General features: G+C 40.3%; 1 protein-coding gene across 2 annotated transcripts; it reads left to right on the forward strand.

The window, feature by feature from the left end:
• The first annotated feature begins 5,773 nt into the window (after nt 1-5,773).
• On the forward strand, nt 5,774-23,125 carry MKS1 (MKS transition zone complex subunit 1). 2 transcript variants are annotated; one of them, XM_058164578.1, is made up of 18 exons: nt 5,775-5,946; nt 9,966-10,084; nt 10,628-10,695; nt 11,750-11,905; nt 12,505-12,602; nt 12,774-12,902; nt 13,835-13,939; nt 14,057-14,165; nt 14,257-14,313; nt 15,446-15,488; nt 15,950-16,012; nt 17,078-17,148; nt 18,497-18,566; nt 19,459-19,566; nt 20,581-20,714; nt 20,964-21,046; nt 21,356-21,453; nt 22,546-23,125. In XM_058164578.1, exons 1-18 carry the CDS (start codon nt 5,867-5,869, stop codon nt 22,671-22,673), a joined length of 1,719 nt encoding a protein of 572 aa, XP_058020561.1. In that variant the 5' UTR covers nt 5,775-5,866; the 3' UTR covers nt 22,674-23,125. The 2 variants fall into 2 exon arrangements, with proteins under 2 accessions (XP_058020562.1, XP_058020561.1); XM_058164579.1 differs by lacking the exon at nt 12,774-12,902 and having other exon boundaries at nt 5,774-5,946.
• The last annotated feature ends 953 nt before the right edge of the window (nt 23,126-24,078 follow it).

Raw genomic sequence — 24,078 nt, forward strand, 5'->3', positions numbered from 1 at the left:
ACCCATTACCTTGTATAATGGGACTATAGTGAATGGGGAAGAATATACTGTACTAAGAACAGGATTGGGGTTGATTAACAAGGGGAACAATACATTTCATGTAGGTCTAATTTTCTGCCATTTCCCAAATACATGTATTTCAACCTAGCATTGAAGAAAGCTTGAAGAATTTTGTTAGGGGGGTTTCATGGAATACTTTCCTTGGGTAAGAGTAGGAGAACACAAAGTCAGTCCATAACTTCAGGGATTGCCACTGCCACATCTAAAGCTAGAAGAATGTGAGGCAAATGTAACCTACAGACCTTAATCCAATTAAGTCAAGAAAATGTCCTATTTAAATTAATATGTTTGAAAGTACTGAATAGTACTAAGTTGCGGGGAGACGGAGGATGTGGACAGAGTTACAGCATTGAAAGGTCAGGGTCTTCAAAGAAATTCCTCTCTGGAATACTAACCAGATTAATTTGATATTCAGATACTAAGCCCAGCCATCATATAGCAGTTTTTGCTTTTAAAGGACAAAAGGCACAATTTATGTTACTAGAGACAATTAAGGGACACGGTGGCTCAGTGGCTAAGATGCTGAGCTTGTCAATCAGAAGGTTGGCAGTTCTGTGGTTCGAATCCCTAGCACTGCGTAACAGAGTGAGCTCCCGTTACTTGTCCCAGCTTCTACCAACCTAGCAGTTGGAAAGCACGTAAAAAATGCAAATAGAAAAACAGGGACCACTTCGGTGGGAAGGTGACAGCCCTCTATGTGCATTCGGGGTTTAGTCATGCCGGCCACATGACCACGGAGACATCTTCAGACAGTGCTGGCTCTTCGGCTTAGAAATGGAGATGAGCACCGCTCCTAGAGCCAGAAACGACTAGCATGCATGTGCCGGGGAACCTTTACCTTAGAGACAATTAATAGGCCCTCTTCTGACTATTAGTAGGTACAAAAGGTTGGTTTCTGAACTGAACTAACCTTATCTTGCTCAAGGATGGCATTCTGAGGAACTGAAATGCCATCTCTTGGCTTTTTAGGATACTGCCATTATCAAGTAATGGAATTTGTAACTTTTGGTTTGCTTAGAGCCTGGCTAGATTGTCCCATCTATATTTCTAAATAGCTTCTGCTGACAGCCTGTGACCAGCTTGCTAAATAAGTGCCCTTATGCTTCTCCTGATGCAGATAATGCTATTTAAGGGTATTCTGGCAGACTTGGCCTCTGGATCTCTTTTTAGAGATTTAAAAGTATTACTGCACTGCAGGAGTAAAATTTGTTACTACCGGTTCTGTGGGCATGGCTTGGTGGTGGGGTAATGTGACTGGGTGGACGTTTTTGTTTTTGTTTTACTTTAAAAAGAATTTTTTCTACAACCTCTTCGGCTGAAGAGGCTGTAAAAAATGCTTTTAAAGGGTTCTGGCGATCAGGCAACACAGCTGGGATCGCCAGAGAAGCCTTTTAAAAGCATGTTAAAATGCTTTTAAAGGGTTCTGACAATCCCAGCTGAGCCCCATGATCATCATTTTTTTTTTACTTTTAAAAGCATTTTTTCAGCCGAAGAAAAAATGCTTTTAAAAGTAAAAAAAACAACCTCTGATGATCACGCGTCTCAGCTGGGCATGGGGGGTGGGGGTGCAGGGATTTTTGCTACTGGTTCTCCGAACCACCCACCACCATCGCTACCAGATCGGGCAATCCAGTCTGAACCAGAAGCATTTGACCCCTGCTGCGATGTATGATGGAAAATGGCTGTCACAAGTTGCCTCCATTGCATTTGATGAAGACCAAGGAAGAAGAGAAGATGACACATTCTCCAAAGCACCAGATGGCAGGATAAGAAGTGGAACCTCGTTAAAGAGTGATAAGGAGATTTTTTTTAAATTTCATTTTGTCACAACAGTATACACAAACATTGTCATAAGTAAAAAAAACATATCAAGAATATATATATATATATATATATATATATATATATATATATATATATATATATATATATATATATATATATATATATATTTATATATATATATATATATATTTGTGTTCTGAGGTTTTCACAGGTGTTTGTATATAGGTCTTTGGTTGTTCGGGTTTTCTCCCGTGTAAAATTGGAAATGTCTTGGCGACGTTTCGACGAAGTCTCATTCGTCATCTTCAGGCTTCAGCTTCGTGCTTCTGGGAGCCGAAACACAGACCACCCTCAAGACAGACACGCACACCAACAAACTCCGAAGACTACAAGAACGCCAGAAACAAACCCCTCCACCCTCACAGCAACACATGAAACAAACAGTGCATAACATCTCAGATAGGATCCTCACCAAAGCTGAAACCGATGTCCTTTCCAAAGGATTCAACTTTGCAGTCACTCCCAAATACATCCCCACCGAAACCATTATATGCGGAGTTGAAACTAGCCTGACCAAAATCAACCCCGATGACGCTAACAAAATCAGACTCGAGATCTCCAACATCCTCTGCACCAGCAAGCCACCCAAAAGCAACTTACCCAAAGAGGAACAGACAGCACTAATGAACCTGAAAAAAGATACCAGCATAATAATCCTACCAGCAGACAAGGGCAACGCCACGGTGGTTATGAACACATCTGACTACCAAACCAAATTAACCAACCTACTCCAAGACCCTGCATACAAGCCCCACCACCTACCTAGAAAAAACCACTAGATCCAAAATAAAAGCCTCCCCCATCAGCGAAGAAATCCAACAAAGAATCATTCCCAGAGAGAAATCATCCAGATGCCCTAAGCTCTATGGCCTCCCCAAGATACACAAAGAAGGAACCCCACTCAGACCCATAGTCAGCTCCATAGGCTCACCTCTACAAAACCTAGCCAAATTTCTCGCCAAACAACTACAGCCCTATGCAGAATCCATCACCTCACACGTAAAAAACTCATTCCAGTTCATAGAGATCATAAAGAAACAAAACTTACAGCCCAGCGACCTACTCGTGAGCTTTGATGTCATATCCCTCTTCACCCAAGTGCCAATCAAAGAAGCCTTGACAGCTATCCAAAACAAATATAACCCCCCCAAGCACATCCTAGATCTGACCAACCACTGCCTATCCAACACATACTTCATCTATAATGGACAAAAATACAAACAAGTAGAAGGAGCACCCATGGGATCACCCCTCTCACCTGTCATTGCCAATCTCTACATGGAACACTTTGAAACCCAAGCTCTAGAAAAATCTGATCACAAACCCAAACTCTGGCTCAGATATGTAGAAGACACCTTCATAATCTGGCCACACGGGAAAGAAAAACTTGACAACTTCCTCACACACCTCAATAGCCTACACCCCAAAATACAGTTCACCATGGAAACAGAAGTTAATAACCAACTTCCCTTCCTGGATGTCTTAGTCTACAGGAAACCCAATGGCTCCCTAGGACACACCATCTACCAGAAGAAAACACACACAAACCGCTATCTGCACGCACTCTCACACCACCACCCAGCACAGATCAACTCCGTAGCCAAGACACTCATCTCCAGAACAAAATGCTTAGCTGACGAACAACACCTAAAAACCGAACTAGACACTCTCACTAATGTACTAACATCCAATGGATTCCAAAGAAATAAGATTACCAAACTAATCCAAAAAGAACCCCCCACTAAAATCCAAGACAGAGAACAAGAAAACGGCACAGCCCTCCTCCCATATATAAAAGGCACCACAGACAGAATCAGCAAGATCCTCCACAAACACAACATCAAGACAGCATTCTGCACAAACAGAAAAATATCCACCATCCTAAGAAACCCCAAAGACAAAATTGAGTTAGAAAATCAAGGAGTATATGAAATCCCATGCACCGCCTGCCCCACCACATACATTGGACAAACCAACAGAAGAATAAGTGCATTGAAGAACACAAGAACTCATTCAAAAGAGGAACCAACTTCTTCCCTGGTCCAACACTTTAAAGTCACAGGACATGATATTGACTTTAAAAAGACCAGAACTATTGCCAAAACTGAACACTTTAACAACAGAATAATCAGAGAAGCCATTGAGATAGAAAAACGCCCACACAGCATGAACAAACGAGATGACACCTCCCGCCTACCAGCCATTTGGAAACCCGCCCTTATTGACAAACGAGTCCCTAACACGAGGAATGACACCAGACCCACACTCACAAGGTCCACACAGGATGTCACCACCGCACATCCACCCAGAAAGCAGACCCAAACCCACACTGATCAGGAAGCACGACCAAGGACCAGAAGCCAGACCGCAACTGCAACATTAGCCATTTCAAACCCCTCCAATCCATTCATGCAGCAGACTGACACCCACTATGAAGATGTAGCACGACCACAAAGCCAAACAACAGCTATGCAGCTCACCAGCTCAAATCCCCCTGCAGCACAGACTAGACTGAGCACAACCAAGCCCCCACCAACACATGACACACCCCCAGCCAACCAGAGCACAGAAAAACCCCCATCCAATCAGAGCACAGCCAAGCTCCCACCCAATCAGTTCAAACCCCCACTAGCAGTTAAAAGGAAGAAACAGCTGCGATCACACATTGCTCCCAGAAGCACGAAGCTGAAGCCTGAAGATGACGAATGAGACTTCGTCGAAACGTCGCCAAGACATTTCCAATTTTACACGGGAGAAAACCCGAACAACCAAAGACCTATATATATATATATAAGTAAAAAATATGCATCAGCTATATTAATTTGATATAATGAAGGGAACAATAGGACAGGAATGGTAGGCACTTTTGTGCTCTTATGCACGCCCCTTATAGTCCTCTTAGGAATGGGGTGAGGTCAATAGTAGACAGTTTTTGGTTGAAGATTTTGGGATTTTGAGTAGAGACTATGGAGTCAGGTAATGAGTTCCAAGCATTAACAACTCTGTTACAGAAGTCATATTTTCTGCAATCAAGTTTGAAGCGGTTGACATTAAGCTTGCTCTTGTAATATTGCGATTGAAGCTGAAGTAGTCTTTTACAGGAAGGATATTGCAATAGATGATTTTGTGTGTTTCTTACAGAACAATTAATGGAATAGCTTTCCTCCCAGTGTTGTGGATGGTCCATCATTGGAGGTTGCCAAAAATAGACTGGAGAACCATTTGATGTGAATGTATATGGTCTTCCACCTTGAGCAGGGGATTGGACTAGATACTAGAAGACCTCCAAAGTCCCTTTCAGCCCTATGATTCCATATTGTATATTCTACAAACAAAAACTTAAAATGGTCTCTTCTAAGCCTAGGGGGTCTGTAAAAATGATTCTATGATAAATATGTCCCAAAAGCGCTTTTTGAACTTTTGGTGGTTGCTTTTTTCCCCTTTGAAAACGTTTCACTTCTCATCCAAAAAGCTTCTTCAGTTCTAACTGACTGATGGGTGATTTCAAAGGGGGGAAAAAAATCTCAAAAAAGTGTAGTTGCTTTTTGGGGGGAAAACACCTTGGGATAACCATGACCTGGATGATTGAAAACATATATAGACGTGTGACAAACGTGTCTTGCAAAATCGCATCATTTAATTCTCCCGCGGAGAACGTCAAACCCTGACTTTCCTCATGGAACCCGGTAACGATACCACTAGAAGCTTTAGAGCAGGGGTCTTCAACCTTGACAACTTTAAGACTTGTGGACTTCAACTCCCAGAATTCCTCAGCCAGCTTTGCTGGCTGGGGAATTCTGGGAGTTGAAGTCCACAAGTCTTAAAGTTGTCAAGGTTGAAGACCCCTGCTTTAGAGGCCTCTTCTTTTTTCTATATTTATGTTCAACGCCGTCATGTCGTTTCCATGGAAAAAGCGGCCTAGTCTAGACGCCGTTGCCTTCCTCTCCCCGCCCCGGGAGCTATGGCGGAGGCGGCTTGGAACGAAGACACGGGCGGGGCGGTCTACCGATCCCGAGACCCCATCCGTAACCTGCGCCTCAGGTTGGTGCTCCTTTCCTTTCTCTGTCGTGAAAGGCCCCGAACTCTTCCCGCGGCTCAAAATTGCTGCTGCCGCCGCCGGTCCATTACTCCAGTCGCCCTTTTTATTTGCAGCTCGCCTATCGGGTGAAGCAAATCAGTCTGGAAAACATCCTGTGGCATTAATATATTAATTTCCAAAAGGGGAACCAATATATTTTACTCGGTTTTCTTTCAAGAAACTGAACTCTCCCTCGCAAAATGACACCTCAAATGCCCCGTAAACGCGCATAGGCGGCAAATCCTCTAATAAAGCCCGCCCTCCCCGGGAGAAAAATCGCATTAGAAAAATCTAATGTTCTATATTATTGAAAGGAGTGTGACAGTTTAAAGCCCATTATTGTACATTATTGATGGGCCGGAATAGCTCAGGCTGTTAGAGCCTGTTATTAGAACACAGTAGCCTGCAATTACTGCAGGTTCAAGCCCGGCCCAAGGTTGACTCAGCCTTCCATCCTTTATAAGGTAGGTAAAATGAGGACCCAGATTGTTGGGGGGGCAATAAGTTGACTGTGTAAAAATATACAAATAGAATGAGACTATTGCCTTATACACTGTAAGCCGCCCTGAATCTTCGGAGAAGGGCGGGATATAAATGTAAACCAAAAAAAAAAAATTCTACTAGATAATAAACGTCCTACTCGGTGGGATTTATAATCCACCTCAGGAATGCAGAAAGTGTCCCCCCCACACATTAAATTGGCAGTAGCTTGCATGTTAAAAGTTGAATTAAAAGACTGAAATGCAAGCTGAGATCTGAGGGCTTGATAACAATGTGCCAAATAAGCAGTCAACAACCACAACATCAACTGACAGTTAACAGGAATAAGAATAAAATTAATGCATAAGATAAGATGCACAAATAACTGAGGGTTAGTGTTCCCATTATAAAATATCAAAAAGAAATAATTTCACACGTGCTGCAAACTAATTACAAACATAGCTGCAATGATACAGAAATAGTACGTAGTAATGTGATAAAAATAAATATGAATACAAGTATGAGATGCCTTTCAATTATAGTTACTCTTATTCAGAGATCTATAATCAGTTTCTCTTAGGGAAATCATTTGATTTTAAATATATCCTGCAGTTCTAATTAATATAATCAAGGAGCCTAACACTTAATGGATGCAAAATATAAATAAAATTAGAGCAAAATTAATACTAGAATATGTCTACTATGTGCTGCAAAAATCTAGACAACTGCCAGAAAACAGTAAATGTTAAGAGTGACTGGTATTCCTTAGCTAGCGTGTATTTTTAGACTTTTACAGTTCTGATTTAATAGCTCTAACTAAAATTAATTATGTAACAAAAGTCTGGCTCTACTGTACTTCTGTGTATAAAGAATTTATTTATTTATTTATTTATTTATTTATTTATTAATCATATTTATATACCGCCCTATCTCCCGAAGGACTCAGAGCGGTTTACAGGCACTTAAAAATACATAATACATAAATACAATATAAAACAATTAAAAAACTTATTCTAAAGCCCGTTATTAAAATATAAAAACAAAACCCAATTAAAACCCATAAATTTAAAATCTAGCTCAGTCCTGCACAATTAAATAGGTATGTTTTAAGCCCGCAGCAGAAGGTCCGAAGGTCCGAAAGCTGACGAAGTCCGGGGGGTAGTTCGTTCCAAAGGGTGGGAGCCCCCACAGAGAAGGCCCTTCCCCTGGGCGTCGCCAGACGACATTGCCTCGCTGACGGCACCCTGAGGAGACCCTCTCTATGAGAGCGCACGGGTCGGTGAGAGGTATTCGGTAGCAGTAGGCGGTCCCGTAAATAACCCGGCCCAATGCCATGGAGCGCTTTAAAGGTAGTCACCAGAACCTTGAAGCGCACCCGGAAGGCCACAGGTAGCCAGTGCAGTCTGCGCAGGATGGGTGTCATGCGGGAGCCACGAGGGGCTCCGTCTATCACCCGCGCAGCCGCATTCTGGACTAACTGTAGCCTCCGGATGCCCTTCAAGGGGAGCCCCATGTAGAGAGCATTGCAGTAATCCAGGCGAGACGTCACGAGTGCGTGGGTGACCGTGCATAGGGCATCCCGGTCCAGAAAGGCGCAACTGGCGTACCAGGCGAACCTGGTAAACGCTCTCCTGGAGCGGCCGTCAAATGATCTTCTAGAGACAGCCGTTCATCCAGGAGGGCGCCTAAGTTGCGAACCCTCTCCATCGGGGCCACTGACTCGCCACCGATGGTCAGCCGCGGTTAGCTGACTGTACCGGGATGCGGCATCCACAGCCACTCTGTCTTGGCGGGATTGAGCTTGAGCCTGTTTCTCCCCATCCAGACCCGTCGGCCTCCAGACACCGGGACAGCACTTGATAACCGTTGGGGTGGTCGGTGTAGAAAAGTACAGCTGGGTGTCATCCGCATACAGCTGGTACTTCACACCGAAACCACTGATGATCTCACCCAGCGGCTTCATGTAGATGTTAAACAGTAGGGGCGAGAGGATCGACCCCTGCGGCACCCCACAAGTGGGGGGCCTCGGGGCCGACCTCTGCCCCCCCGGCAACACCGGCTGCGACGGTCGGAGAGATAGGAGGAGAACCACCGATAAACGGTGCCTCCCACTCCCAATCCCTCCAACCGGCGCAGCAGGATACCATGGTCGATGGTATCGAAAGCCGCTGAGAGGTCTAATAGGACCAGGGCAGAGGAACAACCCCTATCCCTGGCCCTCCAGAGATCATCCACCAACGCGACCAAAGCCGTCTCCGTGCTGTAACGTAAGGTACATAATACCTTATTTTTTAGTCACAATTACTATCGGTAGGTACAATCAACAGTGTTGATGTTACTGTAAAATCAAAGATAATTAAAAAATAATCTGAAAATCAGGAAAAGTAATCTGAAAATCAGGAAAAGTATATTTAAAGTATAAGTGCTCAAATGGTTAAAAGAGAACTCACCCCTTAAAATTACTATCACACCTATATAAAGAATTACAAAAACGTATGCGTATCCAGTCCTAGAAAAATAATAATTTAAGAGGAAAATTGAAACATAAACTAAATTCAGAAACCATACATTTACTTATTGTCACCAATAAAGTTTCAGATAATAGAAATAGATAATAAATTCAGTACTGCTGGAAATGTAATAATTCATATCTGGTGGCAAGCTCAACTATTCTGGAAGATGCCTCATAATAGAATGAAATGGATTTTAGATTCTGATTTTTCTTTTCTTGCAACTGTTTTTACTGTTAAGCACCACTAACTTTATCTTTTTACAAAGTATAAGTAACATTGTATATAACTGCTCCTGACATACTTTATACTTTTCATTGGAAATTACACTCAGTTCTTTCTTTAGAAGACTGGCAGACCCAACTCTGGAAGTACCAGTATGCATCCAATGTCAAAACTGATTTCATATTTTTAAAATATATATTTATTGACTTCAGCTTGGAAAACATTTATGAATTATAATTCTGCACATAGACCTCGGCCGCAACTGAAGTTTGAATTTCTCTTAAGATCTTAAAATGCTGAGTTCTTTTTTAAGTGGTTATAAAGTTAAGGGCAGATTATCTCAGATTAACTAGATTTTGACTAAAAATTTTTATTATTATAGTTGCCATTGTTAATTTCTAACTTCACCCTATTGATAAGTTTAAATCGATTGTTTTGTGATTACCGTATCTCCATGTATTCTCTTAATTTAATGTTACTAGTGGAATATTAGAGGTTTTTCTTAACATTTTATCATTTTTATGGTTTGTAAATCCATTTTTGTGTTGCTCTTGTTATACATCCATATTCTATTCTTAAATATCTTTTAAAAGAAAACAAATTATTTTTTAAAAATTCAGATACTTCCCAACTGATAATGATTAGTAGGGACAAGAGTCTACGTAAAACAGTTATTTGGAGTAATCTTCCTCTGCTTTCATTTTTTTTTTCAAGCAATTGGTTTTGACATTCCAGATGTCTAAAAACAATATATTTCTTTCTTGCAGGGTTAAAATTCAGCGGGTTACTTCCACTAGCCTTCTACTACAGCAGCTACAGCAATCTTTCCGCCAAGCAGGCCAGCAGTTCATCGGCTTGTCTACTTTTGAGCCTTACAACTCAGCAAGTGAGTGCTCTTGGCTGGACATTAAGAACAATGATTTCTGGAAGTCTGGTCAGGTCTTAAGACTATTAAAGCTGCAGAGTCTGATCAGTATAAAACCAAATAATTGAAATATTTGCTTTGTAGAATATGACCATGGAATCAAGAAATGTTTCTGTACAATTTTGTTTCATTTTTAAACTTACTTTTATTTTGGTTGTCAGGAGGTACCATTTATCTTAACAAAACTAATGACCTTGGTCAATGAGATTGTCTGCTCTTCCCCCACTGCAAGTTTCTCATTTCCTGCATTGCTTTTCTTGTTAAGTTGCCAAATCAAATGCCCCATTATTTGTGCAATGATTTAGTGTGGCTAACTCCTAAGTTTTTCTTGTCTTTGGCTTTGATTCTGAATATAAAGACATTCAAAGCAATAAAATAATCATTAGACCTGCCCAGATGTTATGTGTATTAGTAATCAAGAGAGAAAATAAATTCTGGGAGAGTTGGAGCATCTTAAGTCGTTATTCTTGCCAAGCACACTTTGGAGGCTTGTCTATGTTTCAGGTGGGCATTGTCCTGAAGAAGAGAAAGAGGAAGCTGTTATTGGCTGGCAAGAAAAACTCTTCAGTCAAGTAAGTAGCTGGGATGATTGTCCCACTAATGATTCTAGCAGTATTCAGTGCTTCTGGCAGTGCTCATTCAATTTATTCTTACGTAAGCCAGATATCTGGCTGAGCAGTGATTGAAATCTAGATCTCCTTCATCCAAGTATAATGTTCTAGCCTCTTGTTCAGGCTGGTCATGTGCTGTTCCTGCAAATTTATCATGTGCTGTTCTTGCAAATTTATCATGTGCTTTTCCTGCAAATTTAACATGGATATCTTATGGAATGTGTAAAAGTACAAATTTCATTCTAAAAGGCTTCTAGGTTGAAAAATATGAAGCCACAAATCATCTGGATTTCAACAGTAGGCCTACATTTTTTTTCTCAGTCACTCAAATAAAGATGTTTTGTTTCAAGTCTTCTTAAGCACCAAACCCTTATTGTGAACATTTGGGAGCTTGGGATGCTTCTAAAATATTTGAAAGAGCCTATTCTGCTTTTAAAACAATTATTTCATTTTCAGAAGGTATTTTGTACATCTTTCACACTGAAAATAATTCAAAAGAAAACATTTTGGTTATCACTTTGAATATCACGGGTATTTTTCTTGCCTAGTTGACCTCCCTTGAATAGGAAGTCAGTTTAACAGTGCTGTACATCATGCTCACAAGGGCTTTTGCCTTTTCATGTTAAATGAAGACAGGCTTTCTTTGTACATTTTCTCATTCAGGTTTTTAGAGACTAATGACTCAGTCTAATAAGTAGAAATGTTTCGGACTATTTTTGGCCTATTTTGCTGAATTGTAACCTTGGTGGAACATTCTGTCCAAACTGTGTCCCTTTGCTTCTCCCCCATTCTTCACCTTCAGTGCATCTATTCAAATATGAGAAATTCAGTTAGATATGAGTCCTACAGAAGTTAGTGGCTTATTTTTGTGATTTGCTCATCTAACAACTCCAACTATTTGTCTGTTTTTTGCTGGGACCTCTGCTTTGCTGATACTGCAGTTCCATAGGTTGAAGATTTTGTAGGGAGGGCTTTGTTATACAAGCAACAATGATTTTCCCCCCACTCTATTTAGTTTGAGGTTGATCTTTACCAGAATCAGTCTGCCTGCCAGAGCCCACTTGATCGACAATACCACCAGGATATCCTGAAATTGGAAGAGTCGGGTGGTCGAAAGAATAAGCGGATTTTCACCTACACAGACCATGATCGCTTCACCAACCTAGAAGAGGTACCAGCTTTTTAACAGAAATGGCAATGGGTTGGAAATAGGATGGCTTACCCAGAGTCCATTCTTTATGTCAACATGAATGATAGGAAGAGAGGAATTGTTCCTACTAGCAAATATGAAGTAATGTAAAAATATGTTTATAATCCTCAAGTAATGATTAATGATATTGTTAATTACAAATAGAATTCCTGACTTACGGAGTAAAGTTCAGACAGATAATAGCATCTTGGTAATCTTGGCAGATTCCTCCAAAACTAGATAGGCTTAGATCGTTGTGATGTTTGGATGGAAGACCACCAGGAAAGTCCAGAGCAGTCGTTTAGAGTTGGAAGTTGAAAAATATATTGAAAGATTGTAATACCAAATCACTTTCATATTACTGTCAAGAAAGCATGTAATTAGCAGGTGTTCAATTCTGGAGCAGTGTTTCTCAACCTTGGAAACTTTGAAATGCTTTCCCTTCATAGGCTGTCACTGGAGCCTTTGCTGTCTTCTTTGTACCAAAAGTACTGCTAAAAAAAATTTCCCTGGGTTGAATGGAACCTCTTAGCTCACATTTTTCCTTTTTAAATGAGTATAGCTCTCTTCTTACATTCCAGCGTTGTCAGAAAATGACCACTTCTGACAAGGAAGTGCCTTCGTATTTGGCAGAAATGATGGCTAATGTGAGGAGGAGAAGACAAGAACGCAGACCAGTGTAAGTGCAGCCCTGGACAGTGCTTTTGCTGTACAAATGTCTTGAGCTTGAGGGGGGAAGAGAGATGATTTTGATCCACCCTGGCATTCCGTGGCTCTTCTATATATTTTGCCAAAGCAGAAGGAAATTTGCTTCACTATAGTCAACAATCTCCTTTGCCCTTCTTGGCAGAGAAGGAAACATCCTGAAATCCCGAATTATCACTTGGCAGCCCTCAGAAGAATTCATCAAGAACAACCATGTCCTTAATACTCCTGTGCAGACCATGTATATTATGGGGGACCTAGGACCCCAAGGCAAGTAAGTTTGTGTGTCTATGCACCAAAGCTTTCCAGTCCCATTGTTTTTTATCAGCCCCCCCTCCCCCCAGATTCCAAGGAGTGTTTGAAGTCGAACAAAAGTCCCTAGCACTCCTTGGTATAGAACTGAAGGTGACAGCTGCATGAGAACAGTGTCCCACATGTTACCATCTCTGGGAAATTTGTCTCTCGAAGGTTAGTATAAATTTGTGTTGAGAGTAGCAAAAACAAAGACTGTGCTGAAGAGATATAGAAATCCCTGCTATATATTGACCAGGAGACAAACTATAAGGTGAATTAAATCCTTTCTGGCCTGGAATTCAGGCATGGATCAAATTCATTGCAGTCCAGAAGAGCCATGAAGATGCAGTAGTTAGAATGCAGTACTGTAGGCTACTTCTGCTGCCTGCCAGCTGCCTGCAGTTTGACAGATTGAATATCACCAGGTTCAAAGTGGACTCAGCCTTCCATTCTTCCGAGGTCGGTAAAATGAGGACCCAGATTGTTGGGGGCAATATACTGACTCTGTAAATTGCTTAGAGAGAGGCAGTGGTGGGATTCAAGTAACTTAACAACCGGGTTCTCTGCCCTAATGATTTCTTCCAACAACCAGTTTGCCAAACTGCTCAGAAAGTTAACAGCCGGTTCTCCCGAAGTGGTGCGAACTGGCTGAATCTCACCACTGGAGAGAGGGCTATAAAGCATTATGAAGCGGTATATAAGTCTAAGTGCTAGAGCTAATGCTAGAATGGCATAGAAGCTCTCCAATATTTCAAGACCATCTTCTATGTCTTAGGGTTTTCCTTTGGTCCTGGATCTCGTGTTTGCATAACATTGTTCTATAATATGTTCAGAAACACCTGAATGTATCTTGTACTACCGGTATTTAAGCCCTGAGGAGCAGATCATGTTTTTATAATGATCTTTCCATAGGCTTGGTTGCAAGGAGTATGAGTATGTTCTCTGCATGATCAAGGTAGATGGCAATGGAATCATCACAGTCAAGCCAGATTTTACAGGCACAAAGGGGCCTTACAGGTGAGCAGCATTTAGAGCCCTTTGATCTCTGCAAATGAGTTGAAGTCAAGGGGCATTTGCCTATCCATTGTACAGATCTTTTCTCTGAGTTGGGCTATGTTGTTTGGCTCCCTGAAGGATTGAGCTGGAAGGGGAGAAGCGGGAAATGTGGAAATTCACTCTGGAGAATGCCTCGGCCACAGTGGAAGAGAAAGAAGAAGCACGGGAACAGCGTGTCTTCAAGGATGTAAGAACTCTTATCTTTTGCTCCTAAGTGGGGTCTAAATTTGTAAAAGGGGTCTATGTCTTATTTTCTGACTGTATGTTTCATTCTTTAGTTGTACAGCCGACATAAAGAGTACCTCAGTGGACTGGTTGGATCTGACTTTGAGATGGTAAGTGACTTCTTTTTGTGCTAGGCACGTCTGCTTTACTTTGTAACTGTTAACTCTAATCTGAACTTGCTTAAGACAACCCTCAGGACCTCACAACCTGGTTCTATTTTTAGTGGAGAGTGACAGGTTGGTGGAATTTGGAGTTCTGCTTTATAATGCATTACCACAACATTCATGGTTAGTTTCTTGGAAACAAACTTTTATATGATTTGTGCAGATAGGTAAAGTTCCTGCAATTTTTAGATTTCTCATATTAGTTATTTAATTTAGAAACCCATACTGAAAATTAAATTGTGCTTATGCATGCCTTAGATGATATAAGGAAGCTAGCACAGTTGATGCTGGCTAGACCTTGGATGGAGAACCACATAGAAATTCCAGAGCCATTGAGAAACTGAGAAAAAAAATATTCTGGAATATAAAGGCAAACCACTTCTGTAACATTGTTAAAAATTACATAGATAAGCCATCAGGAGCCAAGCTCAACCAAAGATATTTTTAATCTTTGAATCTGGATCACACTGACAATAGAATCTCAAGTCCTGAATTTGTCCTGACCCACCACCTTGTCATGTATTCATCACATAACCTTAGGTATGTCTCCTGTTTCATAGACCATCAAATTACCCTTCCATCCGTGTGTTCGTAAAATCAAGTAATAGAAGAGGTAAAAATGAGAACTTCCTTTCACAAAATGGTGAACTGCTACATGTAAATTGCTCTTTGTGCAATAAAGTCATCAAGATGCATATTAACAGGCACCAAGCTAGAAATGACCCTGAGTTCTAGTTCTACCTTAGGCATGAAAGCCGGCTGGGTGACTTTGGACCAATCAACTAACAGGGTTCTTGTTGTGGGGAAAATAGGAGGAGGAAGGTATTTTAGATTTGCTCACCGCCTTGTTTATAAAAATAATAAAGGTGAGATATAATTAAATAAATATCTCTGACTTGGGGTTTTGCACCTGATGTTTGCCTTCTAATATAAAAATATAGTTGCTTTATATCAGATCAACCCTTTGATTCCTCCAGTCTAGATTTATTAAGTCTGATGAGCCAGAAGCTCTTGGGTACTTGAGGACTTTTCAACTGCAGTTTTTCTGCTGGGTAACATTCTTTCTTTCCTCTTGCAGACTGCTCCTGGTGTTTTCCGACTCTTTGTTAATGGTGAAATAGGTAAGATAGACTTTTATTCTTGGATGAGTTTTTGTTTCTCCTCTTTCCATATTCAACCCAAGATTGATTCCCAGGCACCTAAATCAATATTAAGGGTCAAAAACTGTAACTGGAAGCCTGTGCCTGCCCTATGAAACTGCACAGAGGAAATTGTGATCCTGCTAACTGATTTATACCCCTTATCGTTCTGTAATTAATTTTGTGGTTTCCCTTATATTGATTTAGGTACCTTTTTGCTACTAGGAAAAATGACTAAATTTTCAGTTTGTAAGCGATCTAGAGCTGTGATTGTAACTAAAATATCCTACAAGTTTGATTAGCCAACTCATTCAGGTTTTGTTATAAACTCAAAGTCTCTTTAGCAAAGTGTGTGCACCTTCATAGGATTGTGGCTTGGTTAAGAATAAGAGAAAAAGTCCAGAGAATAAGGCTTTATTACCGTGTTTCCTTTTCTTTCCTAGTTTCAGCCCAGGGTTACGAATACAACAATCTATACATACATTTCTTCTTGGAACTGCCCAGCTGTGAGTAGTACAAATTGGACCCTTAGGATTGGGAGCAAGATACGATACGGCATCTACCACATACAGTTTTTGTAGAAATGTGTATCTTCCTGGAGAGTTGCTTCTAGCAAAGAAATAATTGAAACAATATAGGGATTCATAAGTCTTCCCACAGTAAATCAAGCACATCCTTGAACCTACACTCTTGTTATTTGAGGCTATATATTCCCCAAAACTCCCTTTCTCTAAAATCCAGTCTTAAGATACTGATGGACAATCAGTACCAGGTCCAATCTCATGATGAGAGCCAGAAAAAAATCCTTGTCTCTCCCTTCTCAACCTCATCACTTACCTACCTGTTGCATCGCACACTTCACACTTCAAGATCACAAGCATAACAGAAGTATGGCTAATAACATAAGGTAGCATGCTGGAATAATGCTGGAATCATTTTAATCTTAAATCTGCATGATTCAAGGTGAAGAAAAGAAAAAGGGTCAAATAATTTTAAGCCGTCTACAATATTTTTCCATATTGTTCCATATTAGTATATCTGAGAGAAATTTTAATGGTTTTTGGGGGGGGAAAGACATACAGATAGTCCTTGCATAATGACCAATTGCTTAACAACCAAAGTTACAACAGATCCCTGAAAAGGTACTTGCGACCTGATTGGAGAGTTCCAACTGCAACGCACATACACACACTCACCTGATTTCATTTGGGAGCTAGGCTACTGGCTCACATTTATGACCATGATTTTTAGCATTTTTGCTAGATTCTGATGATAACTTTTTGTGGATTCATTTAATCACTGTTGCATTCACTTAACAACTACCACATCCAACAACTGTGGCATTTGCTTAATGACCATCACATAAAATTAGGCCTGGTCCTAATTTTGACCAGCTTAGCAATCCCTACGACATAAGACCATAATTCCAGGCTCAATCATAGTTATTCGTCAGGAATTACCTGGTATACAATGAAAGGGTATCTGGTTTTGGAGCAGAGGTTTTGTGCTTTAGCTGCTCATTAATCTTGCTGTCTTCTCTGCAGTGCTAAAAGCTTCTATTTTCTTTCTAGGCTGGTCATGTCCCCCATCTCAACTACTCTCTGGAATGACACAGACTTGCACTAGCAAAGTACATGGCAAAGTATGTTTAAGGTGGTTCCTTTGTGAGGGAGGGGGACTATTTGCAGAGTTGCAGTGTTTAATGCCAGTTTTGGGGGTTTGAGGCACATTTTTCTTTTGTACTTTGAGAGATAGCAGCCTTATATGACTGGAATATAGTTCTTGCTATGGATTTTAGTTTTCTGATACTCCTAATCAGGGGTGAAATTCACTTACCTTCGCTACCAGTTGGCAAATGGGAGAGTGTGCGCACCTCTGCACATGCGCAAAGCCTTCTGCGCATGCGCAGAGGGTCAAAAATGGGACATGATGATGTCCAGGCAGAGCCTCCTGCCACCGGCACTACCGGGTTGCACGATCCGGATGGATCCGGCTGAATTTCACCACTGCTCCTAATATTTCAAAACTAAGTTCTAGTAGAGCCTTCTTCAACTTACTCCTTTAAGTCTTAAATGTATTGTACTGCCAAATTATTGAGATTTCTTAATGATTTACATTAAGCTTTATTGCACCTCAGTTGGCTTATACATTCTCACAGATTCAACAGGAATGCCCAGGGAATAAGAATTATGAGACTTTTAGTCTGGGATGGCCACCAGAATCACAACTGCAAAATGGGCAACTATACAAAATAATATAATTTTTATAAAGATAAAAATAAAAATTAAATCTGGAGAAGAGATTGGAGAAGATCTTCAGCATGTAGACAAATATATGGGGGGGAAAACCCTCCCTTGCTTTAGGGTCTACATGAATTCTTTAGTGTTGGCACAAAGCAAGTAGAGTTGATTCTATTGGTCTAAAGCCTGGATTAGGCTTCTCCATCATCAGGGAATTTATGCCTCTGTCATTTGGAGACAGTTGCATAGCTTATACATCTGCGAATCCTACGCTTAACCCATCAATGTTTTCACAGCATATATATGCAGCAACACCTAGGCACAGTTGCAGGAAACTCTAAATCAAGCTTAAGAGCCATGGTGGTGCAGTGATTAAAATGCAGTACTACAGGCTACTTCTGCTGAGTGCTGGCTACTAGCAGTTTGGCAGTTCGAGTTTCACCGGCTCAAGGTTGATTCAGCCTTCCATCCTTCTGAGGTTGGTAAAATGAGCACCCAGATTGTTGGCGGCCATATGTTGAGGACAATATGCTGACTCTTTAAACTGCTTAAAGAGGCTGTAAAGCACTGTGAAGTGGTATATAAGTCTAAGTACTATTGCTATTGCTACTGTGGCATATCCCTCTTGAGGGGATATTTGCTAGTTTTCTTATCCCATTACACACACACAAACATACACACATACATACACGGTTGTTCCGTTCCCCGCTAACCCATGTAAAAGCTGATACTGCTATTTTTCATTCCCAGGATAGGATGGCTTTTTTTTCCTTCCCATTTACCCTGGAGATGTTCTTCACCCAAGAGGATGACTTGGAAGGTGAGTCATGCCATTGTGTGTGAGAGAGAAGTTCAGAAACGGTTCTGCTCTAATGGGCTTGGAGTATTTTGTCCATTTTGGGAAATTGATTGGCTTGTCACATTGGAGACAGAGGGGTTTAATTTATGGGATTTAATTCTCTGGAACATTCTCTAGGTTATGAATGCACATTTTTTTCTAGACTGAAGTTGGTATTTAGCCTTTGGGAGGTATACCACTATCATTACCTCCCTTAAGATTGTTAAGAGACAAACACAAAATTCTATTTAAAAATTGAACTTATATTAAAATTTAATTACAATGAAATGTAATTAATATGATCACTTTCCACTTATATATTCACTCACCTTTCCCAATATTAAAAATTACAAATTGGTTACAACTGTTGGAGATTTCTCAGAACTGAAGCCATGGTTTCAGGGGACTATAGACAGCCTTGAAGCCTCCAATTGAAAACTTCTGCTTTGGAAAAAAAACCTGTACAGTAATGGGCAATGCCTGCAGAAGAACAGGATGTGTTCTGTAGCTTGTATTCATTTCAATGAACGCTTTCAACTATGTCAGAGGATTGTGCCTCTGAGCAATGGTGTATTCTGATTCTAGTGTAAAACTATTGGACTAGATGACTTACAACACGGGTGTTAAACTCGCCATGTCACATTGCCGTCATGTGGCATCTGATGACGTTTACCCCCTTTGCAGAGCTGGGGTCGGTGTGGTCACGGGCTGCCAGTTTGACACTCCTGACCTACAAGGTCCCTTCCAACTCTGTTAATCTGTTAAAAAACATCCCTTCATCAGCAGAATTGCCCTACTGTTTACCCTGGAATAAAACATGACATTACTGCGAGACTGGCTGGTGTCTTATTCACTATCTTCCTTCCTCTTATAGGCTCCCTCCCTGAGTGGCCTGTCCTATACTTTGAGGTTCTTTCCTTGGATTTCTGGCATAGGTACCGTGTTGAAGGCTATGGTTTTGTAGTGCTGCCAGCAACGCCAGGTAAAAGACAGCTTTAGAACTGAACTTGCATTGGTGCAACTCATGAAGCAAATTTTTTTATTGATTTTTATTTATTTATTTGTATATAACCACTTAACTCTTGAGTGATTTACATAAAACAAAAATCAAAATAGTTTTAATTTTTTTACTTGCCTCTAGTAGTGTATGTTCATCATACATTTTAGTACTAGATGCTCTTCTGATAACTGTATTTGAGCAAACTTCCTTATTTTATTTAACTGCTGGAATTCTGGAAACTCCTGTTAAGATGGCATGCTCTTAACATTTAAGATGACATGCTTATAATAGATCCTCTCTTTATCATGCCTTTCTGTCATTCTCCTAGCAGACTCACATTGCTACTGATGGGTGAAATTTCCTGGGTGGTTTTGGGCATTTGTCCTTTGCTGTTGTTCAGTTTAACACATTAGGAGATTAACATGCAACAATTTTTGAGGGGAAAGGTAGATGATTTAAGGTTAGGAAAGGATTGCCTTCCTTCCATTCAAATGGGATAGTATATCCTTGATAAAAGATTAATGCACCACATGATGTGAAAATCTCCTATGGTCACTGCCAAAAGATGGACAAATTCACTGAGTTTGTACATTGTGCTAAGCTGTAATGTGATTGTTTGGGTTTGTCTTAGTATGATACCAACATAGTCATTGTGTTATATGAACTATGATTTATAGTCCATAAGCCACCCACAATCACTCTGCACCTGAAATGTTACATAAGCCAGCAAATATATAAATAAAACTTCATGTGTGAATGGAGTACTGTGGCATCTTTTACAAGCCATGAAAATCCAGGTTCTCTCTTCTATTGTAGAGTATCTCTACATTTTCCTTTGCTTGCAGTACACAGTTTCCAGGTGTTGTATTTCACTGGAACTATTATATTGTGATCTCAGTGGCTAACATACTGGAAGTAGACATGCATGTTCTGAGTAACCTTTTGATTTTCCCCCCCATATCTCTGGCATCAATCCTGTTCAATCTGACGATTCAGGGGTTCATACTTTGTCTGTTTCTACATGGCGTCCTGTAGAGTTGGGCACCATTTCAGAACTACGGAGGTTTTTCATTGGAGGATCTCCAGAGCTTGAGGATATAACCTACACCAAAGTACCAAGTACTTTCACAGTGAGTGCCTGCCTCCCCATGCCCACCCATATTTTCTGCAAAGCATTTTGGTCTAGAGCTTGGCACATTTATTGAGAAAGAAGAATGAAGACTCAGATGAAACTTCCTCTAAACCAGGGGTCTCCAACCTTGGCAACTTTAAGACTTGTGGACTTCAACTCCCAGAATTCTGGGAGTTGAAGTCCACAAATCTTAAAATTGCCAAGGTTGGAGACCCCTGCTCTAAACTGACACTTATCTTCTGTGCAGGGTGATCGTCTCAGCCGTTTGGGTTTTCGTTCTGAAACAACAGGGAGTGTCACTTTCCGACTGAACTGCCTGCAGCAGTCCAAGTAAGATTTTCTCTTCACTAGAGAAATAATTTCTGGATATTCTGAACATGCATAAGGAAGAGAATCTTTTTCCCTCTGTATTTAAAGAGATTTCAGCAAAAAGTGGCTTCCATTATCAGCTTGATTATCTGCCTTTGGATTCAAATGCCTAATTTTGATATTCTCATTGATACAGATGCAAACATAAGGAACCACATACACAGTCCTTGCTTACTGATCACTTACTTGAAATTGCAACACCAAACACTAGTACTTATGACTGGTCCTCAAAGTTTAAAAGTTATAAGTTTAAAACTTATTTCTTGGCAGAGCTTTTCTGGAATCCAGCTCCATGAAGAAACGCATGCAGAGTGTTCTGGATCGACTAGGAAACTTCAGTCAGCAAAGTTCCCTTTATAATGTTTTAGGTAAGGCTTTTGACACAGAAACAGATAGGATTTTTTTGCACAAAGCAGAATTATTTGGATCTTGGTTATTACAATTTCTCTATCAGGAAAGATTGCAATATTTGAGCTTTTTTAGTCTAAAAAGAAGGTAGATGAAAGGGGGACGTGACTGAAATGTCACACAACTATGCATGGCGCAGTTAAAGTGGACAAGAAGCTATTTTCCCCCTTCCCAAAATTCTACGTCATCCAATTAAATCGAATCCTGGAAGAATCAGGATAGACAAAAGGAAATATTAATGCATAATTAAATTTTGGAATTTGCTACTGTGATATATGTTGTTGGCTATCAATTAAGGTGGCTTCAGAAACAGGTTGGATCAATTCATGGGACTAATCCAAGGGGTTAATGATTATTAGCCTTGATGACAGTGTAATTGCTTTAAAGGCCATCTGCTGGGAAACACAGTTGGCACTGTGATAAGAGACTGGACCAGGGATCCAATCTAGCAAGGCATTTTAATTCTAAATTGTTTCATCATTTAATTCAATGTATGGTAGTTTCTTTAAAAAGTCCAAATTAATAGGTGGTTATTCATTTTTATTAAATATGAACATATCTTCTAATTAAATATTGTTTTAAATTATCTTGAACATTAGAATCATTTAAAGAGGATAGTATTTTTTTATCTATTTAATGAAAAACATATGGCATCTGTTTCTTACTTGCAACACTCAGATTTACCAGAGGAATACTATTCTAAATATTTTTTTAAAGTTAAAATAACTTTGTAACCCCCCAGGTCTTTAAAAAAATATAGAATAAAATATTTGTTATTCTGGATGGTGTGTCAGAATAAGGGAGTAAGGGGAATTCAAAATCATTATTTTGCTTTTGCCCAATACATTTTCTTTCTCTCTTCCACAGAGCTACTAAAAGTTAGACATACTTTCTAGCCTGCGTAATGTATTCAACTCATTGCATGCTTTGAATATTTCAGCATGGGATTTCGGTTAAAAAGTCTAGAAGGAAGGAGTGGTCAGGCAGGGGAACTAGCTGACTGCTCAGGTTGAACCTCCACCTAATTACCATGTCTGTTCTCTTCATTGCAGAGGCGTTCCAACGGGCTCGTCACCGGATGCAGGAAGCCCGAGAAAGTCTTCCTCAAGATTTGATTCGCACTTCAGCCTCTGAAGCTCTCAATGATGAAAGCATCATCAAGCAGCCTGCTGTCTTCTAAGATGTTCTCCACCGGTGTTTCTCAGCCACTTGAAGACACGTGGACTTCACCTCTCAGAATTCCCCAGCCAGCTCTATGCCTTGGGTTCTCACCTCCGCTTTTGCAACTTATGGGGGAGTCCTGCACCTCAGTTTGAATCTGGAGGTGGGCCATGTAATGCTGGACAAAAGTGCTTGGAGTGCTGTTTCTTCAAAGGATGCGACAGACACCTCAGTATTTCTCCCTCTCTTCACACAGGAACATGAGAGTACAAAAATATTCTGTGTCTTAGGAAGGCAACCATGTTGTACAGTATTTTATTTTGTCTACAATGGATGTGTTTTTGTATCTAAGTGTGTGTATATTTATATATACATAGGGATATATATATCCATACACACACACATATATATATTGTACTCTGTTTATAACAAAGAACAAGGAACAATTAAAACAATGATATTTCAATATTACTATTTGTAAAAAGGTTTATTTCTTAGAAAAGCAAGTACATAGTAAATTGCCCCACACAACTATTTTCTTCCAGTAAGCTAGAGAACAAGGAGGCTACTGGTACATTGCATCTTTGTCTCCACCCTTTATCTTCTATGCAAAACCAAAATTGCCTTGAATTGAATCACACAACAATGATTGGTCTCATTCGAGACAATGACGAATCCACATATAGACGAGAGGTCGAACGGCTAGCCTTGTGGTGCAACCAAAATAATCTGGAACTGAACACACTCAAAACCGTAGAAATGGTGGTAGACTTTAGGAGAAACCCTTCCATACTTCCACCTCTCACAATACTAGACAACACAGTATCAACAGTAGAAACCTTCAAATTTCTAGGTTCTATCATATCGCAAGATCTAAAATGGACAGCTAACATCAAAAACATCATCAAAAAAGGACAACAAAGAATGTTCTTTCTGCACCAACTCAGTAAGCTCAAACTGCCCAAGGAGCTGCTGATTCAGTTCTACGGAGGAATTATTGAGTCTGTCATTTGCACCTCTATAACTGTCTGGTTCGGTTCTGCAACCCAACAAGAAAAACACAGACTTCAGAGGATAATTAGAACTGCAGAAAAAATAATTGCTACCAACCTGCCTTCCATTGAGGACCTGTATACTGCACAAATCAAGAAGAGGGCCATGAAAATATTTAAAGACCCCTCGCATCCTGGACATAAACTGTTTCAACTCCTACCCTCAAAACGACGCTATAGAGCACTGCACACCAGAACAACTAGACACAAGAACAGTTTTTTCCCAAAGGCCATCACTCTGCTAAACAAATAATTCCATCAACACTGTCAAACTATGTACTGAATCTGCACTACTATTAATCGTCTCATAGTTCCCATCACCAATCTCTTTCCACTTATGACTGTATGACTATAACTTGTTGCTGGCAATCC

The sequence above is a fragment of the Ahaetulla prasina genome, chromosome 1, assembly GCF_028640845.1.
Source record: "Ahaetulla prasina isolate Xishuangbanna chromosome 1, ASM2864084v1, whole genome shotgun sequence".
Lineage (NCBI taxonomy): Eukaryota > Metazoa > Chordata > Lepidosauria > Squamata > Colubridae > Ahaetulla > Ahaetulla prasina.